Here is a 12,290-nt window from a genome sequence, read left to right on the forward strand (position 1 = left end):
AGGAAGGAAGGAAGGAAGGAAGGAAGGAAGGAAGGAAGGAAGGAAGGAAGGGAGAGAGAGAGAGAGAAAGAGAAGAAAAGAAGAGGGATTCATTGTGAGGCTGGTGACCTTAATGATCTTGACCTCTGACCTGAGAGCGCTAGGATGCCAGGATGGGTTTTCAGCAATGGCATGACGGGGTCAGAGTCAGGTTCTGAAAGTTCATTCTGCTGCTGTTGTCGGGAGACTGGACAGGCTGAGAGCAAGGAGACAGGTTGGAAGGCTGGTGAAATGGTCCAGAAGATGAACAGGAAGTCTTGGACGAGGGTGATCGTAGTGGAACCAGAGAAAAGGTGGATGGAGCTAAGAAAATACGGGGAGGGGAATTGATCGGTTGTGGTGGTCACTTAAGGGGGAGGGAGGAGTCAAGGGTGAGACTGTGGACGAGTGTCCACTTTGGAGGAGATGATATTGAGTTTGCCTTTGAACCTGCACATGGTGATGTGGAGTAGGCAGCTAATCGGGACCTCGGCCCTCTGAGCGGGGGTGGTCATGGGGTGTCATGGGAATGTGTGGTGGGTGCAGATGTCAAGGGAGAGAGCATGTGTGAGAAAGGAGGGGTGTCTCCTCAGACTGGGTCATCAGCCCCTGAAGGGCAGGGCACTTGGAGGAAGGACAGTCACATCCCACTGGCGGCATGGGGGATGTTTCTCTCATTTCTCATCTCTCCCTGCTCACCGAGTTCAGGTCTTCACTATGTCGGACCTGGATGTAGCCAGAACCTGCCAACCCATTGCTTCTCGAATCTCAGTATGCACACTAGCAACTTGGGGGTCTTGATAAAATGCAGCTTCTGGTGAATAGCTCTGGGCTGAAGCTCCCGGTGATACGGGGCCACCCTGTGAGCAGCGAGGGGTGGGTCTCCCTGGTCCTGAAGCCCCAGCCTCTGCTCGGAAGCCTTCAGTGGCCATTCCTGGCTCACGCATACCTTCCCACTGCTCTCCTTCATCCACCCTTCATTCCGCCAAACCAAAGCCCTCCCTCTGAACTCGTCTGTCTCCTTTGTTGTTCAGAAGGGTCAGGGGCCAGCTGAGGCCGGCCTGCAGTCGGAGTGGCGCTACTGCCGTGTCTTCGAAGTTCTGCCTAAAAGCCCCTACCAAAGGATTTTGTAAAACTCCATACCCCCTCACACATCTTTAAGCTTACATCGACATTTTTAATCAGACATTGGTAGAAGGTGCGACTCCCAGTATGTTACTAGTATAAGCACTGATATTTTTAAGTAAAACTATTACATCACTGTTTGCAATTTATCCAGCAGAATCGAAACACCCTAGCAATCTGATACCTACCATCACCCATTTTAAAAATGCATGAACACACTCTTTGTTAATAGTGCTCCTTTTCTCCTTGAAATTTTATTTCTGTTTCACTTCCCCCATGGAATTTCATCCTAATGTAATATATGTAATATATTTTTATGCTTAAAATTCTTTCATTTGTTTCCCTATCATATTTCTCTGAAACAATTTTATATGAAGTTAAAAGTTTTTTAATTTCCTGAAATCATAAAGCTCTAAGTGTTAACATTTTCTTCTAGTTTGAGTTATTGTTACAATTATTAATAGTGTACAGTTGATCAAAACGACACAAGTGTATTACTCATTTTGATAAATAATTAATAAGCATAAAAACTAAAATTATATTGAAAATGCATCTCTTAGTGAGATGGTGATGCTGGGTCATTTTTTAAAATAATTTTTTTATTCCGCGAATATTTAGAATTTAGTTGTATTAAATGCGAACAGAAGTACACGGGGCAGGTAATGCAGTGGGTTCCGAGGGCAGGAACATGTTTTAGAAGTGGTTGTTAGGGTCAGACTTGCAGAATGTGCAGCATTTGGCCAAGTAAGGAAAGAATGAAAGAACATTCCAGAGAGAGGGAGCAGCATGACAGAGCAAGGGCCTACACTGGACAAGATGGTAAGAGAGGTAGACCATCGTGACACAACATACATTCCTTTTAATAATTTTTTTTTCTTGACATACGATATACACACCTGTATGTGACCAGGTCGAAGTGTGCTGTTTGGGTTATCACATGGTGAGCACGCCCATGTCATTATCACCCAGGTCCGGATATAGAATATTGCTGGTTCTGGGTTATTTCTTCAACTTGTTTATTTATCCAAAGAAGAATATCATTTTGTGGCATGAGACAAGGATCAGCATCGATTGTCTTTCCTTTCTTTATTTAAATGCACTGAAAACCCACATTCATATCAACTAGTAGATAGAAATAAAACTTGGATAAAGCAGGGTCACTCGGTTCTTGATCTGCTTCTGAGTTACATGCCAAAAATCACATAGTGATCACTGACAATTTCATTTTAATTACTTCTGTTTGGCCTTCCAAATAAAAAAAGGAATTGGAGACCACCCAGCATGAAAGAAAACACATGAACTCGCTTGGATCAGAGTTGCTTGCTTTCTCAAGTTCCTAAGTGTCTTCTTGTGTGGTGGCCAGGAGCTTCGTCCTGGGCAGTGAACTCAGCTGAGACTCGGGTGGGAGGGTAAGAGGTTTGCCTTTCTCTGGTAGAGGAGGAGGTCTGTTGTGAAAGAGCAGGTATAAGAGGACAACTCACATTTCTGTCAGCCATCCCTTCTAGAAGAGTTTCTATGGAAGTTGAAGATCTGGAAATTGATTCTCTGAAAACGTGGAGGGCGCGTGTAGCTTATATAAAGTCTTCGTTTACTCCCAGGGGTTTGCATCCCCCAGTTTGAAGTTCACGAAAGAACCTGTCTGGACTCAAACCAGACTAGACCAGCCTCTTCACATTTCCTAGTTCATGTTTCTAAGAGAGGGAATCTATTGGCCCAGACTCGTTTCCGTGCCAGGCCGCATCATGGGCTTCTGCAGGTGGTCAGCCCTGGCACAGACGTTTCCCTGAGCAGGGACCACAAGGAAGCAGGAACTGTGTTGCCCTCACAGGCTAACTAACAAGGGCAGTACTCTTACAAGTACTGTCTCCAGCTCTGTTCGCTGGAAATACGCTCTCCAGTCTGTGAGGTCCCACGCTGTGATTTTTACCTTTGATTTACATGTGTCTCTTCCCTCCTTGTATTGTACTTACTCATGGACCCATCACCTTTTCTAACTGTAAGCTCCTCAAGAGCTGGCCCAGGTCTCAATCACTTCCTAGCATTGTGCCTTACACTGAGGAGGTGTCTAATAAGTATTTGTTGAGCAGATACATTGATTAATGAATGTCTTCAACTTCTTTGCATCTCCCACACGGCCTAGAATAATGCTGGGCTTTCCATAGCAGGGTCCCAGAAGAATGGATGGTGAATTAATTAATCAGTGAGCAAAACAATGAATGAACAGATCAATAAACTAATGAGCCTTTGGGTAATGAATGGCTTCAAAGTGAGGGTCAAGATGTGCAGAGTCAGTGGAAAGGCTGTGGTGTGTGTGACACTATCTCTAATCGAGTCTCCCGTTTGTCTTTATTTCTATAACTGGTCATGGTGGGTATAATTGCTCATTGTAAAACATCACGTACATAAATCCTTTCCTTCTCTTTGCCTCTGTCTTGCAGGTGTGAGCGGCATCTCTTCACCACGGTGGTGTTTGGTCCGTACCTAAGCCCGGGTGGGGATGTAAAGGCCCCCACTCTGCACATGAGTGGTGCAGGTCATCAGGAACACCTGGCTCCAGCCACGGTCACAGACATGTCAGCCGTGGAGTAGTGTGGACGCTTTCTCGCACCTTCTCAGGGTTTCCGTCCTTTTGGGTTTGTTTCACTGACCTTCTTTTATGGTTTTGTGGCTGGACATTCACCACCAAGGCCGGCACCATGGGGGATCAGCAGCTGTACAAGACCAACCACGTGGCCCACAGCAGTGAGAACCTTTTCTACCAACAGCCACCACTCGGCGTCCACGGCGGGCTGAACCACAACTATGGGAATACAGTCACGGGGGCTGGCATGGATGCCCCTCAGGCATCCCCCATTTCCCCCCACTTCCCTCAAGATACTCGGGATGGTCTAGGCTTGCCTGTTGGCTCCAAAAACCTTGGCCAAGTGGATACCTCGAGGCAGGGAGGGTGGGGTGGCCATGCAGGGCCTGGAAACCACGTCCAGCTCCGTGGCAACCTGACCAACTCAAACATGATGTGGGGGGCACCAGCCCAGGCTGAGCCCACCGAAGGCTACCAGTACACCTACTCCCAGGCCAGCGAGATCCGGACCCAGAAGCTCACCAGCGGTGTCCTGCACAAGCTAGACTCTTTCACCCAGGTGTTTGCCAACCAAAACCTGCGGATCCAGGTCAACAATATGGCCCAGGTGCTGCACACCCAGTCAGCAGTGATGGATGGAACCCCTGACAGTGCCCTCCGCCAGCTGCTGTCCCAGAAGCCCATGGAGCCCCCAGCACCGTCTGTCCCTTCCCGCTACCAGCAGGTGCCCCAGCAGCCTCACCCAGGTTTCACTGGCGGGCTGTCCAAACCAGCTCTCCAGGTCGGGCAGCTCCCGAGCCAAGGGCACCTGTACTACGACTACCAGCAGCCACTGGCTCAGATGCCAGTGCAGGGAGGACAGCCGCTGCAGGGCTCACAGATGCTGTCCCAGCACGTGCAACAGATGCAGCAGCACCAGTATTACCCGCAGCAGCAACAGCAGCAAGCCGGGCAGCAGCGTATGTCCATGCAAGAAATGCAGCCGCAGCAGCAGATTCGCCCGTCACAGCTCCAGCCGCAGCCACAGCAGCAGCTGCAGCAGCGGCAGGGTTCCATGCAGATACCTCAGTATTATCAGTCCCCACCCATGATGCAGCACTTGCAAGAGCAGCAGCAGCAACAGATGCACCTGCAGCCCCCTTCTTATCACAGGGACCCCCACCAGTACACCCCGGAGCAGGCACACGCTGTGCAGCTGATTCAGTTGGGCTCCATGCCCCAGTACTACTACCAGGAGCCCCAGCAACCCTACAGCCACCCCCTCTACCAGCAGAGCCACCTGTCCCAGCACCAGCAGCGTGAGGACAGTCAGCCCAAGACCTATCCAGGCGAAAGGCAGGCCCAGGCCATGCTGAGCTCCCATGGGGACCTGGGAGCGTCTGATACAGGAATGGGAGACCCAGCCAGCTTGGACCTGAACCGGGTTAGCGGTGCCCTCCCGCATCGGCCGCTCTTGTCCCCCAGTGGGATCCACCTCAACAACGTGGGGCCTCAGCACCAGCAGCTGTCTCCCGGCGCCATGTGGCCCCAGGTATTCTCACCGTGGAAGTTTTTCCTGGCATCTCGGCAACAGGGCCAGCCAGGCCGAGTCTACACAGTGCCCAGTCCTCTCTCCAACCCCTTCAACCCTTTTGTTCTTTATTCTTTCCACACACCTTAACCTACATGTGCCAGGCACTTCTATGTCAGGTACCTGGAATACAGAATCAGGTTTGACTCCGTCCTTTGCCTATAAAAACCTTCTAATCTCACTAAGAAAATGGCCAAAACACCACATCAGGTCCTGAATGATGTACGTGATGACTAAGGCCTTGAGTCACGTGCCCGGGGACCACACGGTGGGAGTGTCTGGCTCCCCCTGGATCTGTCATTGGGGCTGTCCTGTGAAATTGTCCCCCTTTGGGGAGGGAGATCACATTATGATAGCACTTCTCAAAGTATATTGCCCAGAACAGGCGTTCCATAGGATGTTCACTGTTTAATGAATATTGCTGGGGCCGGGGGAGGGCTGGGTTCTGTGGGTAAAGTAATTTGGGGTTTTTTTAAGTGAAACAGGGCTTCTCGGTGCCTTTAAAATGCTGCTGTGCACTGTGACTCTCCCAAAGGGGCACTGCATGTAGTCACAGGGATGAAACCTTAGCGGCCCACAGGATCCAGGCAGGTAAAGTGAATGAGTGAAATGGCCTGGGATGAGATCAGCGGCAGCGGGGTGACGGCGGTGGCCTGGAGAGCATGTGCCCCACCTAATGGCATCCTTATTCAGGATTTTAACGAACAGTCTGGCCACACAGAACATGTCCGTAGGCCAGGCCTAGCCTATAGGCCAGTTATTAAGCCTTGCTTGTTTCCCAAATGCATTTGACCACAGAGCAGCCAGCTGTGGGCCGGGTATTGCTCATGGGCTGGCATAGTCCAAGTGCTATCCTCGTATGACAGTGCGGTCAGGGGAGGGGAGGAGCGTGACCAGGACAGGTTAGGTGGAGAGAGGGCTCTGATGGAGCTTGAAGGCCAGAGATGAACTCCCCTTGATTCTGTTTTGTTGGGGGCTCGGGCCCAGTAGTAACTGAGAGCCTTTGTGATAGAAGAAGAAGATGACATGGTCAAGGCCGGGAGAGAATTTCAGCGGCAGGTCTCTGGTGTTGTTTCACACAGCCCTCCTCCATTCTGTGTCTCTCCCGGGGATGGGGCCTGGCTATGCACAGTCGGGAGTTGAGTCCTGCTGGGCTGTGGCTGGTGGCAGCTCCTAGAGTGGCCGTGGTTAGGGAGCAGTCCCGGGGAGGAAGCCTCAGGAGTGGAAGAGTGCGGGAGTGAGCAGCTGTGAGCACGGCCAGTGCCAGGCGGAGAGCGGGCAGTGCCAGGCGGAGAGCGGGCAGAGCCCGGGAAGTACGGCCCCGGGGTTCCCCTGCTCAAGGACGCCTCCCGTCAAAAACGCATTTTTTTTTCCCTCTTCTTTCTTTCGGTGTCCTGCATGGCTCAACATTAGATGCACCTACCGGATGGCAGAGCCCAGCCAGGGTCCCCTGAGTCAAGGTAGGATGGATGGGAGGTGGCTCGTTGGCATTTTGGGAGACTGGGGTTTTTTCCTGCATTGTCCCTCATGATTCATTTCCAAATTCAAAGTCAATGCCTCAAAGAAGTTTATAGGGATAGTAATAGCAGCTGTTGAGCACTGACTGTGTGCTAGGCACTCTATATTATGTGAAATCAGGTAACCCAACGAGGGTGGGCGTGATTACCATGTGCCCAGATAGAGTGAGCACTCGACCACGGTTAGCTATTATTTTACAAACGTGAAAACTGAGGCTCGGAGTTTAAAGGTGCGCATCAAGTAAGCAGCAAAGCTTGTGTTCTGTCTGCTGTCCATTCTTCAGTCGGTATGTATTGAGTACCTACTGTGTGCCCGGCATGGAGCTAAGCTTTGAGAATGCCACCGTGAATACTTCGGACTTGTTTCCTCCCCTCGTGGGCATGGTAAATAATTAAAGACGTAGCCAGAACCCAGTGAGGCACTAAAATGTGCAGGCTGGAAGCTGAACCCGAGGCCGCGTCTCTAAGGGAAGGTTCTGGAAGAAGTGTGCCTAGCTGACCCTAGAAAGGTAATAATAAGCCACCATAGGAGGAAAAAACTAGCACCTGAGGCCTGGGACGAAGAACATTTTGTTCAACTCTTGCATGACTTTGAACAAGCCCTTTCCCACTCTTGAGCCTGTTTTCCATCTATAAATTGGGCTTAGCTCTCTGCAGAGTATTGGGGAGATACAGTTGGGGCCGCGGATATGGGAGCACTGAATGAATAAAATGGGTTTGCTGTCGGGTGTGAGGTCCTGGATAAATCCGTTCCCCTTCCTCACGTACGTGTCCTCTCTGTCTGTCCCTCCCCTGGAGCAGCGGCCAACCGAAAGCAGTGTTTGGGGAACAGATGGATGCCAAGAGCAAGCTGACGTGCTCCATCTGCCTGAAGGAGTTCAAGAGCCTGCCCGCCCTGAATGGCCACATGCGGTCCCACGGGGGCATGAGGGCCTCCCCCAGCCTCAAACAGGTTAGCCGGTGCCAGCCGCCCGCCCTTCCCAGGCCACGTGCTGCTTGCTTTGCTTTGCTGCCATCAGAGAGTGAGGTGAGCCCCGTGCGGGCACCTAGGGAGGCACAGTCCTTTCTTAACGGGAAGGCCTCACCTTAGACGCTGGGAGCCAGTCGGGTCCGGCAGCCCCCACTTCCACCGGCCTCATGAATGAGGGCCAGAATCAGAAGTGCTGGGAACCCTCGTAGGGAACCCAGCCTCCCACCCCCTGGAGAAGACAGCCAAGAAACATGTAGGTGTGATATTATTTTTAACTTCTGCTTAAAGCAGCCAAGACCAAGGTCACGTGGGCCTTCCAGATGAGTAGTTGATGGCCAGCATGTGGCCACCAGGCTGTCAGCCAGCTTCTTCTGTTCTCCAGTGCAATAGTGTTAGACTCTAGCATCCAAAGAGCTTTAAATACCTTCAGGATTATCCGGGTAGGATACCCATGTCGTGACCTGTCCAAGCAGTTTTAGAGTTAGATTAAAATTCAAAGAATTTCTCAGTTCTTTGAATATTGTTGAGGGATTAACTCCCTGTTCATCAAAGTCTTGCATTACCCGGGTCACTCCATCTCCTGACCATGCCAGATAAAAGCTTTGTCTTCCACTTAACAGATGAGTAAACTGAGGCCCATAGAATGTATTCAAAGGTCCTACACAAGAGGGTGTGTTGTTGGTTTTTTGCCTGATTACAAATCCATATCCTTGTCTTTAAAAGCAGTGACAACCACCAAAAAATTTTAACATGTTTTAATATACATGTGATACATGGTCAAGATATTTAAAATGTAAACAAGAGAGTGCATGGCCTTGTCTGCTGCCCACTGGCATCACTCGAGCCAAGGAGCGCAGTTAGCAGGAAGGAAGCTGCCCTGCAGCGGTCCTCCATCCCCTGCATGATGTCCTGGACCCTGTCAGGAAAAGCGGAGTGATCCCCCCTGTGAGAGCTGCTCTCAGCCCAGGATCAAAGCCTTTATTGTCTGTGTAGGAGGAAGGAGAGAAGGCCCCGCCACCGCAGCCCCAGCCACTGCCGCCTCCACTGCCACCGCAGCTCCCTCCTGAGGCAGAAAGCCTCACGCCTATGGTCATGCCCGTGTCTGTCCCTGTCAAGCTTCTCGTGCCCAAGCCCAGCTCTCAGGGCTTCGCCAACAGCGTCGTTGCCGCCCCCTCCGCCAGAGACAAGCCAGCCAGCTCGATGTCGGACGACGAGATGCCCGTGCTCGTGAGGATGACCCTCTCTCCCCCACACTCACCCCCAGGGGCTGTCCCCTGCACGCCTGCTGTGAGTTGCTGCTCTGCCCCTCGTGCCTGGGGCGGGAACATCCCTTTGCTTTCTTGGAGATGGGGACAGATCTTCCAGGGCCACTGGCCTGAGCTCAGAGAGGTGTTGGCCTCTCAGGACTGAGCCCCTGAGGCCGCCTTGAGAATCCCAGCCTTGCCCACACTGCCCACTACCCGGGAACTCCTGGTTGTCTACCCGGCTGATGGTCTGGGTTAGATCCTAAGAGACCTGAAGGTGTTCCTAGGTTGAAACAGATCTTAATTCAGCTCGTAACCAGAGTTATTAAAATATGCAAATACTGTCCCAGACAATAAAAAGCTGTTGCCCACCACCCTTCCGGAGCTCTAGACCTCCCCAAATCCAGCAACCAGAGAGATAACCCCTGGCACAGCAGGGCCTTCAGGCAGTAGCCCTGGCATCCATTCTGATGGGCAGCCTTACCAGATACTTAACATTTTCCGTATCACACCTGCGTAATATACCTTTGCGGGAGCTAATTGGTTATGGTTCCCAAAGTAATTCCACTGACAGACACCCACCCCCAGCCTCAGGAAAGCAAAGAGATTTGTGTTTCTCACCCACTGTTAAGTTCTCATTCTCTTTCTCAAATTCCAAGTGCTTCATCCCGGCAGCTCAGCCTGGCTCTGGAGCAGAGATCTCGCTGTCTCTCAGTTTGTCTCCCCAGGGAGTCTGTAACTCCTGAGGTTGTCCCCTCCCCACAGGTGGTTTCTGGGTCAGATTTGTCCTTGGGAGAATAGATAGCTACTGGGATTCCAGGAGGCATGAGGGTGGGGCTGACCAGATTAGTAGGGAGGGTAATTAAGAGAACTAGAAAAGTCCACAAAGAGCCTTTTTGGTTCTCTGTGTAATAGCAAAGCCTCAGAAGAGGGGACTGATGGAGAACTCGGGGGGTAAGGAGTCTCATCGCTGGCAGGACTTAAGGTCAGCCACAGGCAGGGCGATGAAATGACAGAGCCCAGCTCCCCCTTTGCCCAGGGAAGTTCCTGATTTGGTGGGAGAGGCGCTGTTTCTACCCTTGGAGAGCTCTCCGCCTGGAGCTGGAGACAGTGAGGTTGCTAGTCCCCCTGGGGTCAGAGCCCCAGGCAGCTCAGTTCCTAACAGTGAGGTAAAGACCAGGGCAGATGAGAAACAGGGAAGCCATGGGTGCAGGGAAACACACCTGGGAGGCCAAAGTGATCAGGGGCTGGGGAGAGAGACAAGGGAGTTTGTAGGAGTTTGCTCAGATCATCATGAGGGAGAAGTGGGGAGATAAGCTGAAGTGGAAGCCTGTAGGTGATATTGAGGAAATGTGAGCAAGGTCCTGACATTTGCTATAAAGAAATGAAAATGCCCAGGGAGGAGCCCTGAGTTCTAGTCCCAGCTCTGCTCGTAGCCAGCTGGGATGCAGGCGGCTGCGACCCTCCCCTCTCTGAGCCTCCAGTTCTCCCCCAGACCAGGGCTTGGCCCCACGGGAGAGCTTTGGCAATCTCTCCATGTGTGGCTCCACCTCCAGAGCCTCAATAGCCTGGTGGGTGGAACACTGTCACTGCTTCCTCTCAAGTGACATCCAGGCCGGACACCATAGTGGCTTCCCCGGCCCAGGTCTCACAGCCTTGCCTGAAGGAGAACAGAACCAAAGGCTCAACAGAGGAGCCCCAAAGGGACCTCTGGCCCTGGGATCAGAGGTCTGGACTCTGGTGCAGGACTGAAGTCATGTGAGGTCTGCACGTGCTCAGATGACCTCATTCGTTACCCAGAAACAGGGTGTAAAATTTCAGGATTGCTCCCCAACGGGTTTCCTCTCCTCGTTCTACTCAGCCCCCCTCTCACTGCCTCAGCCTCAGGCCTTCAGGATTGCTCCCCAACGGGTTTCCTCTCCTTCTACTCAGCCCCCCTCTCACTGCCTCAGCCTCAGGCCGAGAAGAGCCCTCTGGTGCGGAGAGGAGGCAGCTTGAGGCGCTCTGACCTCAGGAGAGCCCCTTGGGGATGAGCTGGGAGCCTTGGGACTCTCTGCTCCTCCTCCTCTCCCCACCCTCCTGCTTCCCTAGACTGCCCCCCAGAGGCGGGGAGGGCCCCAGAGGACAGACTGAGGCTGAGGGAGGAACAGGAGGGCGCCCCCTGAGCGCTGCAGGCAGCCACAGGGGCCTAGAGAGCCAGGAGCCCAGGACTGGGGACTCAGGCGGGTCACATGGCCTGGAGGCAGTTGGTCACATGACCATGGCCAGCCCTTCCCATCAGCCCCTGCTGCCTTCTACTCAGGCACCAGCCTGGGCTGAGGAATTGCCAGGGGCTGCAGCTGGGGCAGGCACTGGCCTGCAGGACCGGGGAGGGCACCTCAGACTGCCCCCAGCCTTCCTGCAGGTACCTCCACCGCCCCTCCCAACCTCACCTCTGCCCGCCCAGCCGCACCCAGCCCTGGGTTCTCCTGGGCTGATGCTGGCACACCACCCAAGCCTGTCTGTCCAGCTTTGGCATGCCCTGCTTATCTCTCGACGTGCATGTGTTTACTGATTCCTATACATGTGCCCATGTGCAGACCTTCCAACGGGCTGGGCTCCGCGGCCGCGATGGGAACTCGCCTGCTGACAGGAAGCCGAGCGGGAGAGGGCAGCCCAGATGCGCCTCTCTGCGGGGGCAGCAGTGGGGGGCGGAGGCGGAGGGGAGCTTTTAGGGGAGCCCATGAAGGGGGCCTTCAAGAGCACCCATGGCTCCTCAGCCCCCAGGGTACCTGGGAAGGGGAGCCCAGGGTGGGTGGCCGGCCCTGGGAGCCTGGCGAGGCCTGCCCCCTCTTCCCGCCGCACAGGCTCTGCCCAGCTGCCCTCGTAGCTGATCCTGCCCCCTCCCCCGAGCCTGCCCTCAGGGAGCTTTAGGGACTTCAAGGGCCACTCGCTGGATTCCACACCGCAGATGGGAATGCGGGATAAGCCATAAAGAATGCGAATTGATTCCTTCTTGCCCAACCACTGCTCCGACCAGCCCCCGCCCGCTCCAGACATTCGGATTTCCTCCAAACCCAAGGCTGCTCCTCCTCGAGCCACCGGAGCTCGCCTCGTCCGACAATGGACGGGGCTGCTGGGTGCAGCCCGAGGACCCTGGGGTCAGGCCGTGGCAGGGGGTCCCCGGCTGCATAGAGGTTGCCCTTCCCTCAGGCTGTGGAAGCGGCCTGCGGGGCGAGCATTGAACCGGCTCCTTCTCCCGTTTCAGGACGCGCCCAGGAAGCCC

At 53.4% G+C, this 12,290-nt stretch overlaps 1 protein-coding gene across 1 annotated transcript in view; it reads left to right on the forward strand.

The window, feature by feature from the left end:
• Positions 1-12,290, forward strand: part of TRERF1 (transcriptional regulating factor 1) — a 212,641-nt gene that overhangs the window by 169,879 nt on the left and 30,472 nt on the right. The window contains exons 5-9 of the mRNA XM_014532964.1: positions 3,582-5,255; positions 6,708-6,754; positions 7,613-7,763; positions 8,775-9,068; positions 12,273-12,286. Of these exons, the coding sequence (XP_014388450.1) occupies positions 3,840-5,255; positions 6,708-6,754; positions 7,613-7,763; positions 8,775-9,068; positions 12,273-12,286 (1,922 nt within the window). The 5' untranslated portion in view covers positions 3,582-3,839. The remainder of the gene's footprint in view (positions 1-3,581; positions 5,256-6,707; positions 6,755-7,612; positions 7,764-8,774; positions 9,069-12,272; positions 12,287-12,290) is intronic.

Source organism: Myotis brandtii, unplaced genomic scaffold, assembly GCF_000412655.1.
Source record: "Myotis brandtii unplaced genomic scaffold, ASM41265v1 scaffold929, whole genome shotgun sequence".
Lineage (NCBI taxonomy): Eukaryota > Metazoa > Chordata > Mammalia > Chiroptera > Vespertilionidae > Myotis > Myotis brandtii.